The sequence below is a fragment of the Crinia signifera genome, chromosome 2 (assembly GCF_055691185.1).
Source record: "Crinia signifera chromosome 2, ASM5569118v1, whole genome shotgun sequence".
Classification (NCBI taxonomy): domain Eukaryota; kingdom Metazoa; phylum Chordata; class Amphibia; order Anura; family Myobatrachidae; genus Crinia; species Crinia signifera.
The window spans coordinates 264,451,085-264,472,664 of NC_139218.1; the positions used below are offsets into that span (position 1 = coordinate 264,451,085).

The following is a 21,580-nucleotide window of genomic DNA, read 5'->3' on the forward strand; positions in this document are numbered from 1 at the left end:
CCCCCCTTTAGTGATGGCGGCGGTCGGGCTTGCATCTTTTCATGACATTGCAGCCCAGGCACACCCCCTTTTGGGATGTTGATGGCCCAGGACCGCCCACAACTGTGATGTCGGCGGGCCCGGTCCGCCCCCCTTGCGCTACCCCTGCCCGCCCAAATTCCTAGAAGGAACACTAATATATTATATATGCTATATAAAAAAAAAAAATTTGTGACCACTTGAAAATATTGTTCAAAACAAAGTAAAAACTGTAGTGATGCATACAATAATGGCAGGACAAAGCATTGCCCATGTACTTTATTTCTGGCTCTGTGTAGAATGATTACAGTGGAACTTGTTGGCAAGATATGTACAATCACTGAGTACATTTTACATCACCACTTTACAGAAAGCAGAGAAATAATTAATCATTAAAAATCCTCTGCAGGCACAAAGCAAAAAGACTATGGAAAAAGTACAAGTGCTGGGAGAGTGTCTGCATAAATAATGACTCATTGTTTTTACATCAGAAGATCCAGCTGTATATGCTGCAGAAAATCAATGCTGCAGCAACAATCTGACAAGTAAAAAAATTGAGAGAAGCTGTAATAAAACATCAGGACAATCGTTTTCTTTTAAAACAGAAGCCAGTATGTGAGTGGTGTAGACAGAAGGCGGGCAGGCACATTGGAACTGTGGGGATGTGTAAAATTGAGCACTGTCAAACCAGTGTAAAATTTCTTGGTTTCTCATGGAAAACAATTTAATCTATTTTTTTTTCTTCTTCTTCTTCCAAACCACAGGTTCAGTCTCCGGTTTCTTCCGTTGCAACACTTCTTATTTTTTACAAAGTTAGAATGCATCCGCTGGCACGCGTTCCAGTATAGAGAACAACATTAGATGATTTCAAACACTTTTTTCAGTTCAACTATAAGTTGCCAGTCTGTTTTCTGCATCTCATCCCTAAACCAGTTCTTCAAGGCATCGATTGATTGCCGATTAATCTAAAAAGACGATAAACACAAATGTTTTAAGGAAAGCAAAAACAGGCCAAGCTCACCGGTACATTCTGACAATTGACGCAACCACAGGTTGGGTCTCCCTTATCTGTGTATTCCAAAAACCGAAATATTCCAAATATATATATATATATTTTTTTTTTTTGCTTTTTGTTTCCCCCCACCCTTTTTTTCACGATGTCCACGGCGGCCTCCGGGATCCTCTTCAGCAGCATCTGCGACGCCATGGGGTGCATTGCATGAGTGCACGGTCGCCCAATGCACCCCTGGGACCGGAGATGCCACTGAAGAGGATCCAGAAGGCTGCCGTGGACATCGGGGGACCAGGTAAGTATGGGGCAGAAAAAATATATTCCAAAAACCAAAAAAAATCCCTTATCCAAAATGCTCGTGGGTCCCGAGCATTTCGGATAAGGGATACTCAACCTGTACGAACAAATAACCGGTTCCATGAAATGTGATGTAATAGTTCTCTGAAGAATCTATATAAACCACTTACCTTGCTGACCAGAAAGTCTGTAGACTCAAAGTGCCTTCCATACATCTTTGGAGAGTCCCCGGGGATAGGCTCTATCTTTATACAGACTTCTTGGCCCTTTTTCGCCGTATCTACAGGCTTGTGGTTGATTTCAATACTGGTTACTATTCCAATATCTACAAACTGAAGAGGGCAAAGTGACAAATCATTGTAGGACCTTCAACATTCCAACATTCGCATGGTATTACAGACAAGTGACAGAAAGGTCTAAAACATATTCCAGAGTATGACCAGTGGTGGAGCTAGAGGTATCTGGTATCCTATATACTGGAGTCTTGCACACACTCAATGGTTGTTCCACATTGTAGGGCTGCGGAGTAACTTTACTCCTCTTAATATCAGAAGAGGCATTTCTGTATAATTATACCACCAGCAGATTGGCGAAGTGACCAAATGTTCAAAAGTCAACATAAAAGCAGGTCAGCACCGTAATAAAAATGAAGAGAGCCTTAACTCACAGAAGAAATCAGCCATTAACTCCAAAACTCATAGATGCTAACCCACTAGTTATCTGGATATTATCTTCAAACCGCTCAGGCAGGCAGACTCTGCTCGCATTACATCCCATCCCAAAACTCTACATAAACTCCAAATATATGGTATCAGGGAACACACCTAAGACTTGGATGTTACGCTACAATAAAACATGTAAACTGCTCTGACATGGTAGGAATACCATGTTTTCTAGCGCACTAAAGCCAGATCAAACAGTGATCGTGAGAGCCGATCACATCCATGATGCTTTGTTATGCAAGGGGATGCCAATCACATACGCGTTAGACGTAAGGAAGTGTCCAAGAGATCACATGATCATTACAGTACAGGTTAGTGAGGTGGCTCCTGGCACTAAGGGGTTACAGATTGTGGTTATCGGAACACTATGGAGGAAAGTGTATGATTTATAGCATTGGCCTCTGGAGCATGATACAGGAATCACCACCCAACCCTATGCCTAGGCTTCAAGGAATCGGGATCAAGTAAATGCAAGGGCTAGATGCAGAGCAAGAGCACTGTAGCCCTTGTATTTACTATACATTACATACATTAACTATCTGTATAGGAAAGAGCACAGAGCAATCACGTAATAGTACATAGAAGACTTTGTAGGTTACTTACACCCTTAGTCGGGACACATAATGGAGTTCCCTGTTTGACTTGGCCAGCTTCTACAATCACTCCCATGACAATGGGATCCCGAGAGTTAAAGATAAACTGAGGAAGGATTCTAATTTTACATGGAAATACAGCTATATGCCTGGAATAGCAAAGAGAGAACACAGGTTGTTATTGTAAGGAAAACTCGCAGACATAACGCCTAAGATGCTTTATATACAGTACAGTATGTAGTAAGCACAGGACAGAAGACAGTGGAACCACCTGCACGTTACAGTGCAACAAGCTCTACTAGTCTCATGCCAGAACACATCCATATGTACCCAAAGTCTAAGTACCCCATTACCCATACCTATGTACAGACAGGAAACCAAGTGAGAGAGTGGGGGTGCTACACTAAAGGACTCGCAATGCAGTGTATGAGGACAGTCACCTACTAAACACTAAGGGCTCAATCCAATTATTTCATTTGTGGTGCAAGCAAGTGCAACTGTATGCCACAATCACAGTAGCCCCCAAATCTGAAGCAAGCCACCCTTTGTGGCTAACTGGACTGACCCCTGGGAGAGCTCTGTAAAAACGTAACTCAGGTGTCCTAAGGCGAGCTCAGGGAGGACTCAAAGGAATTCGCTATAATGCAGTGATGCCCAATAGGTGTTACTGACGCTGCCAGTGGCAGTCTCTGCTTTATGCCCTATGAAAATTCGCCCTGCAGGTCACAAAGCACGGAATAAACCAGAATTAAGGCAGCTGATCACATCCCTCGTAGCGATCTTTATAATGTGCAAGCCTTTACATACGGGGGCACTAACTTGTCCTTTACTTACTTGAACTCTTCTTGCTTCTGTTTCTTGTAATCCTGTCTGTATTTGGTGAAAGCGTCAAACAAGTGGTAGATGATTTCAGCGCTAAAAACACGAACGCCTAAATTGTCAGCCATGTCCTGGGCTTCTCTTTCGATTCTCACATCAAAAGCTAAAATCACAGCATACCTAGAAAGGGAACGGGGAGAGCGACATAAATGTTGGTTTTACGAGAGGATACATGTACAAAATAAGTATTCCTCATACTGTATCCGTCTTACGTTATAATATTAGCAGGGGTATTAGAATGACTATTTTAAGGATTACATATTGTATGCCTTTTGGAAAAAAATGAAATATGATGTCTGTATATGTGAGATATGCAACAAGTATGTGATTATTGTATGGTGTCATGTCTTTGGCGCTAAAGGGTACAGTGGTCTAAAGATATGTATATCAGCAGCCACTATGAGGATGTATGCCGGCCCCCAAACAAAGCAAACAAAACCATATTCAAGTGGCGCTTAACAATACATAAGTAATACCAGTGAAAATAAATTTTCAATAAAAATTACAATTAATACACAATATCAACAATAATATAACATAAAAATAAATGAGGTAAGTAACCACTGGGGAGGGGGTGACAAATTATTAAAACAAAGAATAACGCAGAAATAACATACTAAGGTTTAGGTGCCCGGCACTTATTTGCAAGGAGGAAAAAAAAACAATTAAAAGGTTGCAATTTTGAAACAGCCACCACGAGTGCGGTGAAATGCGGTAAAGAAGATTAATCGTGCACCCAGGACAGTGACTGCCACTGCCCCTATACAGACTATGTGTTCGAGGGAAATCTGCTGGCTCCGGCAACATCCCAGCCACCACTATTCTTGATAATGTGTATTAATGGTACTTTTTATTGGAAATATTATAAAATATTTTATTTCAACTGGTATTTTTCATGTATTATTAGGCGCCAAAGAATATAATTTCTTAACAATGGGATTATAATATATGCAAAAGAAAACGTAGATAATAATTATGTTGACCTCAAAAAGGTCAACGTGTATCTGTACAAGGTTGACATGGGAAAATGGTCGACAAGTTTTTGCACAATTTGGGTGGACCCCCAATGAGTGTGCTACGTGGCTCACTATACCTCAGGCTAATCACAATCTATGTGAATGTTTAAGTATGAAAAAGTTCCAAAAATGAAAATCTTTAAAACACTTTTTTTTTTTCACGTGTCAGCTTATTGTCCAAGTCGTTCCAAAGTCCGGATCCACAAGAAAACATGGTCTAGGAAGTAATGTTTTCTTGGGGGACTCTAGATGGCAGGTAAGTGCTGGTTGTCAGATGTGAACCATACAGAGGATAACATAACGTACTACCAGCTATATTTATAATACTGAACAAAGTTCAATAAAAGGACTCACTGAGGATCATGTTCCAACATTACAGAGGCTTTCATCACATCTTTTTTGTGCACAGGTCCGATATTAATTCCAGCATACTGTAAGGGAAAACATCACATTATAAACAAGCTCAAACATCATGAACCAATGACTGTCCGGCTTTCGGGGAGAGTCTTTCAGCTATAACTTACTGAATAATAACAGGACGACATTACTGCAACCATTGTGTCAGGGGATTGCTCACCCCTTCCCATTACATTGCCGCATATAACAGTTACTATAGGATAACGTTCTCCCTTAATGCTGCATTTAATATAGCATAAAAATGTAATGTTTGTTATCTGTACAATCAAGGCTATAAAACAGTGTGTGAAAATAGGCATTTTGCATGTTATGCACTTTATGGTACTTCAATTATTTAGGTTTGAAACCCATTCACTTACTCGTTCAATGTGGTATAAAGCATGCATCTAATGGCATAGAAACCATGTGATCAGGTTGAGAAGCAGTATCCTCAATCAATTACGCAAAAGCTGTTACTGATTGGCCTTACTAGATCACATGGGACTATTCTATTTAAAACAAACTCTAGGCAATCTCCTCCTATCAGCCAGAAGTGGCAGCAGATGCTACTTATTATACAAGTGGTAAGTCTGTAGACCCTCCTGTGCTTATTAATGGCGGGGAGGTAGAATGAATTAAAAGATTATATCCAATAAACTAGTTGCACACAATTTCATGGCCCACATTAGACACCCATCAGAATGCTATTTTAGAGGAGCACAAGCACAGATATGCTGGAGACCTACTGGCACTTCTGAGGTTTTCAAATATTCAAGCAGCGCTTCCAAGGAGCCCAGTGTGGATGCCTGCACGTAAACTCCTTTTTCTTCCAATTTGATGGCATTTAGAGTCTGCTTCAGCTCATGGATGAGTTCATCCTTAAAGAGAAAACCACCAAGGTTTAATAAAATGAAGCATGTTAAGGCAGCAACATTCTACAAGTGAAAGCTTCTGAAAAGTAAGAAATCGTACATGCCACTAACCTTCAGGACTGGGATCTCATCTTCTTTATGAGAAACTAATATGGGTAAGCCAGCCAGTGCTTTCTCCAAGTCCTTCCCCAGGATCTTCACTCCCTGAGCAGCCAGTACCTCTTTGTGTTTCTCATACTGATTCTGAAACATGGAAAGAAAAAGGTGTTCAACCATTCTCATCTATGGTAAAGCTGGAGTATACATCCGGCACTCCTATAATTAATACAACTGCCCCAGTGCCCTCATCAGGTTTGGTTAAACAGGAGCAGCAGTAAATGGAAGCGGAACCCGTGATTTCTTCAATTCAAAGTTTTTTCCACTACCAGGGTCCCAGGTGCCCAAAAAGGGGTCCGGCCACTACAAAGTGGGTCAGGGATAGAAGATATGGCATAGTTGTAGAACATAAAGGGGGTACAGGACATGGGGTTTATGAAAACAAAAAAGAACACACACACTGGTCAGTTACAGGAGCCGAGCACAGACAGGTGTTTGCCGGTCACACCACGGGCATGGCGAGCGGTTAAGCTTAAAACAAAAGTATAAAGATCAAGTAATGCTAATTGCACAACCACACCTGAGCAACGCCGGGTACAGGACCTCGGCTAGGTAAATATAAAAAATGCTCCAGCTATTACTTTATTCTAGTGTTTGGAATACAAGGCCATATATTAGATTCTGGTATAAAAGAAACACATAGGTAAGTGTTTCTTCCATGCAGGTAGGGGGAAGCCAAAGACAAATGCTAGGGAGTAATGCAAACTAAGTGCAGCACCATTCATAATGTATAACAGCTGGGTAGCTAATATTAAGCTGACGTTACTGCGCAGCAATAGACGCTGTAGTTATCGTGCATATTCATGCCCTCAGAAAAGCACATTCCAGTGCCCACAGGGTCATGTGTTCTGTCAGTGTCTCAGGCTCTTCCCCATGTCTGTCTTACAGTTATTGTGCACGCACCTTAAGAGTAGAAGAACAGAGGAAGTAAATCAGTGCAGCCATCTAATACCACTGCAGAACAGATACACAGTGCTGTACCAGGGGTATGTCTTAGCACTATGGGATGGACCTTGCCGTGGCATAGTAATGCCATGGGTACTGTAAGGAGAAAGTTGTGGGTCTCTCCAGGCATCCCACAAACTGGGCTGACAGGGCAGCTCCTAGGCAGCAGCACTGGTTGCACCTCAGTACAGCCCAGTCTTCCCCAGAGTTTGGTAAAGTGAGGGTGAACGTTGATGCTCTGCCTGCCGTCTCTCTATGTGCTCACCTATGTACAGGGACTGACGTGTTTAGTGATCCTGTAACAGAGTCATGCTGCCCATGCATGCCAATAGGAGGCAGCACTTGCTGTGCCTAACAGCTCCTTACAAATAAATAGAATATTACCCACTCAGCATTAGATGCCCATTGCAGGCTGATAAGTCATCCTTGGGGCAACATTGAACATTTCACAAAGTGTCAGTCATATAAACAAGAAGTATATTCATTTAATATCGGCACAAAGGGTTATTTCTGGTGTCTGAAAGTTTCACATTTACCCATGTGCCCCAAATGGTGCTCTCACCCCTGTGCTGAGCCTATTATGTCATCTTTTTCACTGTCATCTTCCAACATCAATAGCTTGATTTATGTAGTACTGATTCAATTTATTATTTGAATCAAACATAGGCTAAAATAAAGGGTTGTTTGTGCTAAGACATACCCCTGGTACAGCACTGTGTATCTGTTCTGCAGTGGTATTAGATGGCTGCACTGATTAGATGGCTGCACTGAAGTGTAAACAAAATGAAGTTTATGCAAAATGTGTATTTTCTTTATTTTTTTTTTTATAAAAAATACTTTGTGTTTTATGCTGCATCACCCATTTTCCAAAATAGCAGCATGTTCTATAATATTTCCATAATAATGCATTTTCATTTTTTTTCCACTCTCTAACCAGTGCATACATAGTGAGTAGTATTTAATAATACAGTACAGTAACAAGGCATCCTGCATTACATCAGGAACCCCTGCTTTTTATCTCACCAGGATGCCTTAGTTGCAGGTATCCCATCTCGTCACAATCTGGAAAACTCCAGACAACTACTACTAAAAAGACATATTTGAAACACAGAGTAGTGATGGTGCCTCTAAGTGTGCTGGTTTTAGTATTGGGGAGTTACACAGAAATAAGATAACATTTTCCTTAGCGCATAAAAGTCTTACCTTTACTCTTAACTCTTTCATTGGAGGCGGTAACAAAAGCCCTCGGATCTGTGTTACAATGGGACCTTCTACTCCTGGTACTATAACGGTATCACCTTCTTTTAGACGACCATTGATTAGGATCACGTCAATGGTAGTACCCATGCCTGGCAGAGCTTTTACCTAACGGAAGAAGGAGATTTAAGTACCCACACAAGTATTATACTAAAACATTGCCAGTAACAGAATGGCAAGACTCCAGGTGCCCCTTACCTCCATTACTTGAGCTCTCAGCTCTTCTGAATGAGCCAGCCTCTTACAAAGCATGGTCTGTGTGAGCTCAACCAGAAGGCCGATCAGATTCCCCATGCCATCTCCAGTATGAGCGGAGGTAGGAACCAAAGACACAAATGTGCGTGGATCTTTATTTTCATGAAACAAAGCTGCATTGAGGCCCTTAACGTAATGAAAGACAAGGATTATACACCATTCCATGGGTGAACATTCATTATTAGAAGCTTATACAACCCATGGTCATATAACATACATACACATAGTACAAGTAGAACTGCACTCACATCCACAATTTTACAGCCTCTGTGGTGACACCCACATCCACCGAAACCTTTGACATGCAGACAGCCTTAAATATGAAAGACAAGTGCCATACCACTTCACGACTCCTCTGTTAGGGAGGATGGTGTGCGCCTAAAGCAGGAGTCACTTCATTGGTTACCTGTATTCTACACAAAATTATTTTACTTACACACAAAGCCATAAACCAAACTACACCAACATACATCTCTTCTCTTATCTCAAAGTATCTTCCAACACAACCTCTACGCTCCTCCCAAGATCTGCATCTCTCATCCACACTCATTACTCGCTGCCATTCCCGATTGCAGGACTTTCTTCAGGCTGCACCCACTCTGTGGAATGCCCTCCCAAGCACAATAAGACTCTCCTCCAGTCTCCAAACCTATAAGCGTTCCCTGAAGACTCATCTCTTCAGGCAAGCTTATCAAATTCCAGAACCAGTCATAGAACCTTGCATTCTGGTGGAATCGATGCAATAAAGAATACAGTATCTACCCTTATGTATCAATGCCTATTTCCCTATAGATTGTAAGCTTGCGAGCAGGGCCCTCCTAACTTTTCACGGTCTTTAAATACCCTGTTTGTTGTATCACTGTCTCCTTTTGTAAAGCGCAAAGGAATATGCTGCGCTATTATAAAGAAACTGTTAATAAATAATAATAAAAAAGTGGTATGGCACTTGTATTTCATATTTAAGGCTGACTGCATGTCTTAACAAAGGCTACGGTGATAGCAGAAACATTGGCCTGAACAGCAGCGTTGATGAAATGTCATTGTGATATTATACAAAGTCTGGAGAGTGGCCTCTTACTGTACCCACGTTTAAATTTGGATCCAGTTAAAAAGGATTTCTGAGTGTATGAGATATAATATATATTTCTATTGATATACATTTTTTAGGCTAGTTGCTTACAAAAGTAGAAGACCTTACCACAAATCAAACAGAAGGGTACTTATGTAGTATCTGGGCGTCCGATTTAGAAATCGGATCGCATCGCATCGCATGCGACCAAATCGTATGCGATGCAATGGTCAAGATTTTTCCATAGGATTCAATGTTAAAATGGTCTGAGTCCATTTTAACATAGAATTCAATGGGAAAAAGGGGTCCTTTTCCTTTCCCCACTATCCAAGTGGGCATGGAGTTGGATATAAACCTGTGGCGAGCGTAGCGAGCCACCGAGCCCGAAGCGTGGCGAGCGTAGCGAGCCCCGCGAGGGGACACAGAATACTTTTTAAGAAATATGCGGCCGCTCGCCACGCTTCGGGCTCGTTGGCTCGCTGCGCTCGCCACGCTATATAAAATCAACTCTATGCCCACTTGGATAGTGGGGAAATGAACAGGACCTTCTTAACATTGAATCCTATGCAAAATCGCATCGCATCGCATCTGATTGTATGCCTTAAGGTAAGGCATACAATCACAAAATCGGACGCCCAGATACTACATAAGTACCAACAGAAGATATAAAAACATTGTCTAAACAACTAAGAGACACCGTAAGAATGATCAATCTCTTGCAGTAAACAAAAAGGGAAACTTATGATCAAGTCTTTGTACCTGTTGCGCAAATTCAACAATAACGGCCTTGGTGCGTTCCTCAAACTCATCTTTTGTATTTTTCTTTTGTTTCTTCAGTGTGGAAGCTACATCCGTCTCAGGACTCTTCTTCCAGTCATACAGCCTGTCAATCTGAGGAGAACAGGTGTCATTTCTACCGCGATCATCCTGAAGAAGCCAGTTACCTGGTGAAACTAGTTGACACATCGCTGCACCTGGACCTGCTGAGTATTCCTCTGGTTAAGAGGATACTGACAGGAGTCTGCCGGCAGACACTTCCACGTTACCTTCTACCCCACCGGAGAATCAGGTATCAAGCATTAGTGGATAATCCACTTTAAACGGAGACTTGCTTTACTATTTTTTCTGCCCATATAAGAATTGGACCAGTTACTGAGGATAATTACCCCCAGTGTGTCTCCCTGTTTGTATACCCTTCTGTATGTGTATACCGGTACTAGAGCCCACGTACGCATAGACATTTCTATATATGCATGTTTTTATATTAATTTTATATTATTTTATTAAGGTAATTTATGCCTTTTAAACCACCCATTATATTTATTGTTTTGTGATCCAATTAAAATATGTATGTACCTTTAAAAAAAAATCATTATTTTTCAAAAAAAGACCAACAGTGGTGATTGCATCATTATAGGAGATATATAACCTCGACAAACATTTCCAAAAGGTATACCCTTAGCGCAGAGTGTTCACCGTAAGGTGAAACCCCCCCCCCTCAGGTGTCATTTCATAATGCCGTGTCAGAACACATAATATTGGACCTCACCTGGGATTAATTTAACAATTCTTACTTTGTTTAGAGCCACGATAAAAGGACACTTCTTAGTCTTCAATAAGTTTAAAGATTCTATGGTCTGCGGTTCTAAGCCATGCATGATATCCACCACAAGGATGGCAATGTCACACAGTGAGCTTCCACGGTTCCTCAGGTTACTAGGCAGAGGGAATGAAAACATCTAGTTACCATCAGTCATGCTGTAACCTTGTAATAAGATCTGTATATGTGTACACACCACTATACCATGGGAAAATGCACAGCTGGGAACCAGCAAGGTTCTCGCATCAGAGTACATGCTATCAACATTGGTCACATAGAATCAGAGAAAGATTTGTGTGTGGATACAGGAGACGCTGTTGTTTAGCTGTTCATACAGACAACCCATGTAAGCATTAGAATAGTCTAGACAGAATAAGCCAGAAATCAAACTTCCCTTCCTCTTGTTCTGTGCAGCAATGCGTTACTAGAACACCACGTATATGATTATGGTGCTGGATGGGGTCCCGGAAGTAAGGATCCCAACTGTTAAAACACAGATGGCCGAGTTCCCGACGGCCGTTGGCTATTCTCCCTCATAGAGGGAGAATAGGATAGGTGGAGAGCGTAGCGACCCACCGTACCCGCAGCGTGGCGAGCTTAGCGAGCCCACAAGGGTCTTGGTTGCGCTGGCCACGCTGTCTGAGTCCGGCCAGTCGGGATCCCGACTGTCGGAACGGCATACCACACCCATATGATTATGGATAGCTTCTGATACAGTGAGGACCTTACTGCATCACTGTAACATAAAATAACTACATATATCAAGTCTTGCAGAAATAGGAAAGAAGAGGAGTGCAATAAAATACCTGAAGGACTCGTGACCAGGAGTATCGATGATCAGCATGCCTGGAATCTTTATGTTCTCCCTGTCAATCTAAAATAAAGAGCACAGACTTAATCATGACACCTCAGAACAAACACTCTACAATCCCCAATAGCCATTCTTGGCATACATCAGTCACAGGTTAGATAGGCAAACATTTACATGCTATGCTCTGTAAACACATTACACTCACTTTTCCCACATCAGATTTGTGTTATCGGTTAATGTCCACAGAATGAAGCAGAACTTACAGTTTTGATCATTTTAATCTGTTCCTTTATAGCATCTAGAGGGACATTGGTGGCCCCTATCTGCTGAGTGATGCCGCCAGCTTCACCATCTTGTACATTAGTATGACGCAACTGCGCAATGGAGAAAAGCAGAGAGAAAAAAGAAAAAAAAAAAACAAGTTAATGTAATCTGGCTCTAGATGAACCATCATTACTGTGCTGAGGCTAGAACAAGGAATACCAGGGGAAATTATGGAGTTTTTCAGCACAGTTTTTAAAGTTTTTGTCTCTAACAGACTTACTTTAATGCGGACAGCAGAAAAGGTGCTTACCTTATCAAGGATCTTTGTCTTCCCAGTATCTACATGCCCGAGCACACATATGACTGGAGAACGCAGGACTTGTGTGTTTATCGTTCTCTGGTTTTCAATGCGCCGTTTCTGAAACAATTATGTACATTGGATTGTTGGGTTGAAATGTAGTAAGTGCAATATTTTACAAATATTCATCAGCCCACCATGTGTCCACTATATAGACTTCGCTATGAATTGAAATATACTCCTGTGAAAGCCAGTAAGAGGCTATTTTAGCCACAGCAAGCGCACCTCCCAAGCGTCCTGATATTTGGTGGGACAATCCAGCCATTCGAACAGCTGACCAGAGTGTCTGGCATTGGGGAAGGATAGGCAAAAGCTGGAGGGAGGGGGTGGCTAAGAGGCCGTTGGGAGGCCATCTCTAACCCACTGCTCCGCTTAGCATATCAAGCGGTACATAGCTGTAGTGCATGTGCACAGGATTTATTCAGTGAGAAAGACTGTGGGCATGACCATCACACTCCCCACAAGTTGGGAAGTGTGGATGCTCTTCAACTACACAACAATAGTATTAAATACAAAAGGATGTAGTATGTGGAAAGATTCACTGCAAGTAACATAAAAGCATCTTAGCACTCAGCCCAAAACCTTATTAACACACACACATATATATAATCTAGATAAATATATATCTCTCTAGCTAGGACAAGAGAGCTCGCCGCGCAGTAGAAATACCTCAATCCGCCTCTTTGCTTTATCATAGAGTCGCTCTTCTTTAGTGCGATCATCATCAGAATCTGACTCCGACTCAGAACTCAGCTCTTTCATGGACTTTCTCTCTGCTTGTTTGGATCCAACAGAATGAGACTCTGATGGCTTTTCATCCAAGGACTTCTCATCCTCACTACTGCCCCCTTCTTCATCCTCCTCTTCCTCACTTTCTGCTTCATCGTCCTCATCGTCGTCATCATCTTCCTCTTCTTCATCACTTTTCTCCTGAACTTCTATGTGGACAGTTTTTGCTTCTAACGAGAGAGAGAGAGAGAACCCGCACAATTGGCTGTCAGTGGTCATAAAACTGAGCACTATCAGAAACAACCAGGACATCACCTGTTCTTACAAGTGATGGTACTCCTGAAAAGCATTGACCATTAACATAACAGTCTGCTCCACTTGGTCCTTAAACTACAATAGTATGAATACTGCTATGGCAGAGTAACAGATAAACCAGTAAGATTAATATGGTGTTTCAAAATGAACACAAGCTACTTCCCAAATATGATCCTTTTAGGTGTATTGTGCCCTAATCAGCCCTCTTCCCTCCTGTTGTCAACGCCCTCTTCTCTTCACATTTCACTCACAGCTCTCCTATACTCAAACACTCAGTGACCATCTTCGTCCGCATTCTCATCTCCATCATTGGCCTCAAGCCTCTTTTAGTACTTTGAGTCCTCACTACTTATATTTAAGCTGTAATGTGTATTGAACTGTGGCGCTCTTTACCTGTACTCTATTTTTGTTATTTATTCAATGTTATGCCAAGTTTTGTCTCCCTGTATTGATCCTTTGTACAGCTCTGCGAAACACTTGTGGCGCTTATAAATAAAATAATAATAATAATTGAATTGTCAATATTACTAAGGATTCTGACTGCTTGTGATAAAGGGAATAGCAGGCTAATGTTTAACCTGAGCAGCTGATAGGAGGCAGACTAGTAATACAACTTAGCTTCTTTTAAAAAATGTTTCAGCAAGAAAGCAAATCTTAATACAATATTAATAGAAAATTAAACATTTTGATAATGCAAGTTTAAATAAGACATTGTAAATAATTAGGTATATAGAGTCAATGCAATAAAAATGGAAATGATTTCCAAATACACACCCCTCTTTCCTTCTTCATCACTGAGTCTAGCTTCCCAATCATCCACACCAAAGTCATCTTTGTTTTCTAAAAGGTATAGAAACAAGTCATTTACATAAGAATTGGGAAAACAAAGAGCACAATGTTACAAGATCAAATCACAAGGAACAAAAAACTAAAATGATTAGTTCAGCTCCTTCCTATCAAACTATTCTACTGCCATTCTACACTAGTTTTAGTTGTATACTAAAGCGAAAACTACAAACCTCCATGGTGTAAAAGGACCATTTAGATGATATGGCTGCAACGGTTAATAACCCAAGTATACAACAATATCCATTTATTTTGCCCTGCGTTTAACCTGAGAATAAACCATATTTCAGTAGCCAAGAAATAAAGTGGCCAGTGAATAAAGTAGCCAGTGTAGTCCTTTGGAGCAAGTTTTTCTTATTTGAATAACTGCTTTTGATCCACACGAAAGCTGACCAACATCAGTTCCATTTCTGGATCAGAGTGTAGTACAAGTATGCCACAGATTATCCTGCTCCTTAACCCCTTCTGTGGTGGGTTTTATTTTAGGGAGCGCTCCCCACTGGGTGAGTTTTTTTTATGGGGAGCACTCCCTAAAAAAAAAAAAAACCCATCACTGACTCCCCGGGTCAGGCCAGCGCAGCTGAACCGTCAATCAGCCACTGCCCAGCCCTGCGGCCCGGCTCCCCGTCCCTATTTGCGGCGACCCAGCTTGTCATAAGCTGGCGTCGCAGTCTATAATGTAACAGCAGGGAGGGCGGGGTGAGCCGGGGGCGTGGCGGAGGGAGCCGGTCAGCGCTGAAGCTGCCTGAGTTCAGTGATGAGCACTGGCAATCCCAAGAATTTTCCGGGCTTGCCAGCCTGGGCATTAGGGCATAGCCCGGAAAATTCTCGGGATTACCAGTGAAGGGGTTAATGGTCTGCCACCTTTTTGATCCCGACACATCTGGTGCCAGAGGGGAATTAGGCTGCAGGAGAGGTAGTCAGGGTGAAGAGGGTTTCGGTGCTTGAGGGGCGTGGGGGTGGAATTAGGCTGCGGAAGGGCTTGGTTAGGTGGTGGGAGGGAGTCTGGCTGTGGGAGTATAAGGTTCAGGTGGTGGGAAGAAAAATGTTCAGGATCACACTGTATGTACCATCGATAATCTGGCAAATGTATAAAAAGGGACACAGTACTAGAACCAAGGGTGCCAAATTATCGGTGGTGTACCTGTACCAAATACCCAGTTATATATGGGGGGGTATTCATTCTCCCGCAGCCATCTCCCGACGGGGGAGATGACTGCAGGGCCCTATTCAATGCGGTCTTCCCCAACAGCATTGAACAGGGGATCTTGGCAGAATATGCCTGACTTCACAAGCAGTAGGGCTCGTTCTGCCGAGAACAGACGGGAAGGGACGAGCTCCCGGCTGCAGCTTGTGGCCACGCCCCCTTCTTGTCCCGATGCAGGCTGGACATTGAATACCGCCTGAAAATTCTCAGTCGAGCAGACCAAGAACGGGACAGGTTACGGCTGTCAGGCCAGCTAGACAGCAGTGACCCAAGATTGAATACCCCCCACAATACGAAAGGGAATTAAATGAAGTGGATACATCAAAAATAATGTACTGCTTCCAATATAAAGCAATATGGGATGATTTTGTATTTTGCCAAAATTTTTATTTATTATAGTAAAATTGTTCGCTATTCTTGTGAAAAATTGCTTTGACTTGAGCCTCAAATATATAGCGATCTATAGAGTTCACTGTACATGTGCATTTTTCATATACGGTTTCTGCAAAGTCAGTTTGTTCATTTTAGTGCTCCTCATTTACTTTTTTCCTTTTGGTAATTTGTGGAGACTGAAGAACACACTAACCAGTAACAATATCTCATCTATTAAAATAATGGCCAAAATGTCTGGTGTTTTCTTTGTTAGGAGATGGATCATGTGTACAGCAAGCACAGGTCATAGACAGAGGACTCTGCTACAGTGAGAAAACCAAACCTGGCAGGAGATTTAGGGCATGAATAGATGCACCTCACACAGCAGGGGGAACAGCAAAGGGTGCACAAAACATTTCCCCCTCCGATCACTAATCTAATCATAGTAAAGGGTCACCAAACTACAACTAAAGGCTATTAAGCGAAATTAATTTGTATTCTAAGCAAAGCTCACGGCACACAAAGTCAAAACCTTTGCAAGGAAATAAAACCATGCATCTGCCACCGAATACCTTCTTTATCTGTACCACTATCCTGAAACATTTCCTCATCCGGAAAAAGAATCTCTGTAAAGTTTGCAAGAAACACTTCAGATATAGGGAAAAATACACAGAAATGCCTTTATCTGCTAGTCGCATATACATATGGAACAGAATTCCTCTACAGGGCAATCCGGTGTGTGCTCTAAAGAAGCCTTGTTTGTGCCCGCTTTTCCATAGGGCTACTGTATAACCGCAGTGACATTAAAGGTGGTTACGGCAACCAGGGTGAACGCTTTAAGGGTCAGGAAAACCAATGACTACAGATGGATTACAGCTGCAGTAACTCCCTTGTGGCGAGAAAGCGAGAAAGAGGTACACAAATGAGCAGTTTTTGGTGATACAAGACAAAATGTTGGCACAAGCTAACAGCCAAAAAAGTTTTTCACAATTTTCTTTGGGATTTTCATACTTTCCCAACCACGTGGACTCCGATTTGGAACAATTAAGCCCCTTGCGAAACATGGCGAGCAAAGCAAGCCATGTAAGGGTCCGCGCTAAACTAATTCGGGGTCCACATGCTCAGGTGTCGACATAAACACCAAAACTGTACCGCTCATGTTGACCTTTTATAAACGTCAACCTTGTGCATGTCGACCCTATGATCCATACCTGGCTCATACAGCGTACATACTAATACACTAAAACAACTTTGCCGAAGATCTCTAACCGGGATGCAGTTAAAATCCCGGCGGTCGGGATCCCGGCATTCAGAATCCCGACGTCGGAATCCCGACCGCCGAAATGCCGACACATTCTCCCTCCTGGGGTGTCCATGAAACCCCTGGAGGGAGAATAAATTAGTGTGCCGAGCGTAGCGAGGCACCGGGCCCGCTGCGTGGCGAGCGCAGCGAGCCCGCAAGGGGGGGCGATCCACGTCCCCCCCCTTGTCGGCATTTCGGCTGTCGGGATTCCGGCGTCGGGATTCTGAACGCCGGGATTCAATACTGAATCCCTCTAACCAAATGTGAACTAGACTAGAGCGATTTTTGAATTATTAAGCAATCTCCCCCATAATTCTATTTATATTAATTACACTCCATTTACTTCCCTGTTCATGTGGAGTTTTAGCTCCACCTCACCACAGGGACACACAGAAATGTTCACTGACCATTAAGTACCAGAAGGGATGAAGATAAACCTTATTTTACATTTTTGGCTAAAAGGTTCTAGTAACAGGAGTACGGTTCTACTAACAGGAGGGATGATGTTTGAATAGTGATAGGGTAAGAGAAGTGTCCCATGACAACCAATCAGCTGCTCTGTATAATTTTATACTATGCAAATTACAGCTGTTACTTCAGTGTTGATTGGGCCACCTCTCATCTCATGGAAACTGAATTACAACTGATCTCCAGAGTCCATAACAAGTTTAAAAACAGCAAGCGTTCTCTTACCAGGCGCCTCTTCGGCTATGAGGGGCTCTTCTTTCTCTTTCTCTGGCACTGGAGATTGTGGGAAATCATCAACTGGAGAGCTGACTTCCACTGGCTCTGAAAGTCATAGAATATCCGGTAAATCAGAACAATGTCACATTTAAATTAACCATAAAGGAATAGGAGAGATTACACCAATAGGTTAAAGCAAATGTAATAAACATGGCCAGGCATAATACAAAACTCTATGCGAGAAGTCTAAAACTTAGCACCAGGAAAAAGAGCTGCAAAAATGATGAGTGGATTTAGTAACTTCTACTATCTATATCTCTAGCTGCTAATAAACTACAGACACGGTGTACATATTCCGTGCTTGTGCTGCACCAGCCCGCTAGTAAGAGACCATGGAATCCACCACTGACCTTCCTTATTCGGAGTTGGCTGTTGGGGCTTCTTTTTCTTTTTGTCTTCATAGATCGGCTTTTTCTTTGCAACAGAGTCTTTAGATGGCACCTCAACGCCTGGCAAAGGAAAACATAGGTTTACTGGCATTCAGATCTCAAAGGAATTATAAGAGGAAGGCACCAACTAAATAGAAAACCGTTTATGAATAGTGATCATTCACTCATTTAGATTATTGTGCAGCTGCATCTATACTTCATACCGTACGCAATGTACATTAGATCATTTCCAGCTTATTAAACTGGGATTATAGCAAACCTATGTACTAGATAGAAAACGGGTTCATACTGATCTGAAATACACACCCTGCGCTTGCAGAACCTTCAGAGTAGCCACAGCGCGAGCCCGGGCCTCTTTCTGAGTTTTGGTCAACAGCTTCCCTTCTTTTTTCAAGCGTTCTTTTCTTTCCTTCTCTTTTTGCTTTTTCTTTTCTTTCCGTTCTTGTTCTAATCTTTCCTGGGGAAGATGAAACCTATTTCAGTGAAATCATTACATGCGGTGTGTCCGCTTCCCTGTAGCGAGGAGTCTTTCTATTTCACCAATAACAACTGCAGACTAGAATAAGATATTGTATTCCTAGAACACACAGATGACAAACCAATACTGTAAGACTAAGGGTGGAGCGCCGGTGCTAGTGTAATGTTTGTGCACTGCAAAGCAATATAGAATGGGTGCCGGACAGCGCCCCGACAGTCGGGATTCCGACGTCGAAATCCCAACTGCTCCCTCGTGGGGGTCCACGACCCCCATAGAGGGAGAATAAAATAGGTGGCGAGTGCAGCTCGCCACCGTGCCCGCAGCGTGGCGAGCGCAGCGAGCCCGCAAGGGGCTTCATTGCGCTACCCCCGCTGTGCAGTCGGGATTCCGACGTCTGACTAATGACTGTCGGAATCCCGACTGTCGGGCAAATATACCACACCCATATAGAATAAATGTTGCATAGAAAAGGAAAAAAAAAAAACATCAAAATAAGTTTTTTAGAAATGACTACTCATACCAGAAATTCTTTGAAGCTACCTAAATCAAACATTGGTAACACTTTCTACTAATACTTCAACATTTGCAAAAAAAGTGTTGAAGTCTAAAACAAAAAATATAGACATGATCAATTTACAATTGTAATTTTAAACCTAAGGGGTACTGGAAGCACCCAAATAAATGTTCACCTCTTCAACTTCTATTTGCATTTGTCCACCTGTCTAACTCTATGCGGTATAACATGAAGTGTGCCAGGGATGTTAGAACTATAAAAGGTGGGCATACAATGCTCCGACCCGCATGACCATCCGATCCCCCATGAGCCATGTGGGAAGGTCATCACAAGCGTTTTTTTCACATGCGATTCCCCGCCGCCAGGCGGGGGACGAATCCGGAGATCATATGTGCAGCACACATGATCTCTGGATCTAATCCGATGCAAATGGGGCCACAATTCGGATCGGTTGTCTAAACACAGGTCCGATTTGGCCAGTTTCCATCTGATCCGACGGATACAGACCAAATCGGACCTGTGTATGGGGGCCTTAAGCTTGCAGTTACATTATCACAACCATTGTTCTATAGTAAAGCCTACGAAGGCTGAAAGGGCAATGACCCACCCATCTAAACCACAAAATAAAGAGGGTTCTATCCAGATTAATAACTGCCAGTTTGACAACCCTGTTTGGTACTCTTTACCTAGCACGGCGCCCACAATTTTGATCGTGGACATCGCAGGTAAAAAAAATCGCGGGCATTGAATGTACTAAAAATCGGGTGCGATGAGACCGAGGCGATGCCCGTGATTTCCCATAGGGAACAATGTTAAATGTCTCAATTGACCCGATTTTCCTGTTCAATGCCTCAATTGACCCGATTTTCCATAGGAAACAATGTTAAATGGCCCACAGAGGCCAAATAACCACCCTGAAGTGTGAAATGGCCCCCACAATTGTTAACGCCACCCCACGATCAACGTGAACCCGAAGCGTGGCGAGCGCAGCGAGCCCGCAAGGGGCGGCGGTACGCGTCCTATGACCTTTTCATACCCCCACTATCCACGTCGGCGTGGAGTTGAGAATAGAATAGTGTGGCGAGCCCCGCGAGGGGACGCGGATACCTTCACAGGTAAAAGCGTCCCTTCGCGGGCTTCACAGGTATCCGCGTCCCCTCGCCACGCTTCGGGCAATTGAGACATTTAACATTGTTCCCTATGGGAAATTGCGGGCATCGCGTCGGTCGCATCGCACCCGATTTTTTAGTGCATTCAATGCCCGCGATGGGCGCCGTGCTAGGTAAAGAGTACACCCTGTTTTACCCCATGGGTCCCCAAATAACTACATGGGAAATACAAAGAGTACTTTTTAGTTAAATGGAAACACTAGATCTGGGGTAGCCAACCCTAGTCCTCGAGAGCTACCAACAGTGCATGTTTTGCAGGTCTCCTCACAGAATCACAAGTGAGCTTATTAGCTCCCTCTGTGTATCTTTTAAAATGTGTCAGCGATTAATGAGTGCAGCTGTGCAGCAGCTAGGCTGTCTGGAAAATGTGAACTGTTGGTAGCTCTCGAGGGCTAGGGTTGGCTACCACCATACCTCCCAACAGTCCCGATTTTATCGGGACAGTCCCGATTGTCAGGGCCTGTCCCGCTGTCCCACCCGCGGGCGGCAGTGTCCCGCGGTGTGGGGGGGCTGTTGGGAGTCCCCCCCTGTCAGCTGCTAAGCAGCGGGGAATAAACGCTGTGGGCATGCGCACAGCGTCTATTCCCGCAGCCAGGGGGCTGGGGGCATGGCTAGAGGCGCGCAGCAGCAGCGTCCCGCCTGCTGAACGACCAAAGTTGGGAGGTATGTACCACTGCACTAGATGAAGGTTCTAAACATAAAGCAATTATGTAATTTGTACAGGCACTTGACCAGCATATGAGCACGGCCATACATGTTGTAGTATCACTGGAGTACCTCTTCCAGGCGCTTTGCTTCCAGCTCCTCTTCTCTTTTCAGACGCTCCTCCTCTTCTCTTTTCAGCCGCTCCTCCTCCTCCTTCATTTTGGCTAGAGCTTCCTGCATTGCTTTTACAGTAGCTGAACTGGGGCCTTTCTTTTTCTTATCTTTCTCTTCCTTCTCCCCCTTTTTCTTCTTTTTATCTTTTTTCTTTTTGTCACCATCATCATCTACA

At 43.0% G+C, this 21,580-nt stretch overlaps 1 protein-coding gene across 1 annotated transcript in view; it reads right to left on the minus strand.

Annotated features, from left to right (window-relative positions):
* Positions 1-265: 265 nt before the first annotated feature.
* EIF5B (eukaryotic translation initiation factor 5B) overlaps positions 266-21,580 on the minus strand; it is a 37,012-nt gene continuing 15,697 nt past the window's right edge. Inside the window, exons 5-24 of the mRNA XM_083168511.1 lie at positions 21,364-21,575; positions 18,732-18,882; positions 18,387-18,485; positions 17,986-18,081; positions 14,339-14,404; positions 13,190-13,479; positions 12,473-12,580; positions 12,162-12,272; positions 11,894-11,961; positions 11,062-11,203; positions 10,247-10,378; positions 8,362-8,544; positions 8,110-8,271; positions 5,917-6,048; positions 5,680-5,811; positions 4,892-4,968; positions 3,477-3,641; positions 2,653-2,791; positions 1,498-1,659; positions 266-983 (exon numbers count right to left, since the gene is read on the minus strand). Coding sequence (XP_083024637.1) covers positions 876-983; positions 1,498-1,659; positions 2,653-2,791; positions 3,477-3,641; positions 4,892-4,968; positions 5,680-5,811; positions 5,917-6,048; positions 8,110-8,271; positions 8,362-8,544; positions 10,247-10,378; positions 11,062-11,203; positions 11,894-11,961; positions 12,162-12,272; positions 12,473-12,580; positions 13,190-13,479; positions 14,339-14,404; positions 17,986-18,081; positions 18,387-18,485; positions 18,732-18,882; positions 21,364-21,575 — 2,735 coding nt within the window. The 3' untranslated portion in view covers positions 266-875. The remainder of the gene's footprint in view (positions 984-1,497; positions 1,660-2,652; positions 2,792-3,476; positions 3,642-4,891; positions 4,969-5,679; positions 5,812-5,916; positions 6,049-8,109; positions 8,272-8,361; positions 8,545-10,246; positions 10,379-11,061; positions 11,204-11,893; positions 11,962-12,161; positions 12,273-12,472; positions 12,581-13,189; positions 13,480-14,338; positions 14,405-17,985; positions 18,082-18,386; positions 18,486-18,731; positions 18,883-21,363; positions 21,576-21,580) is intronic.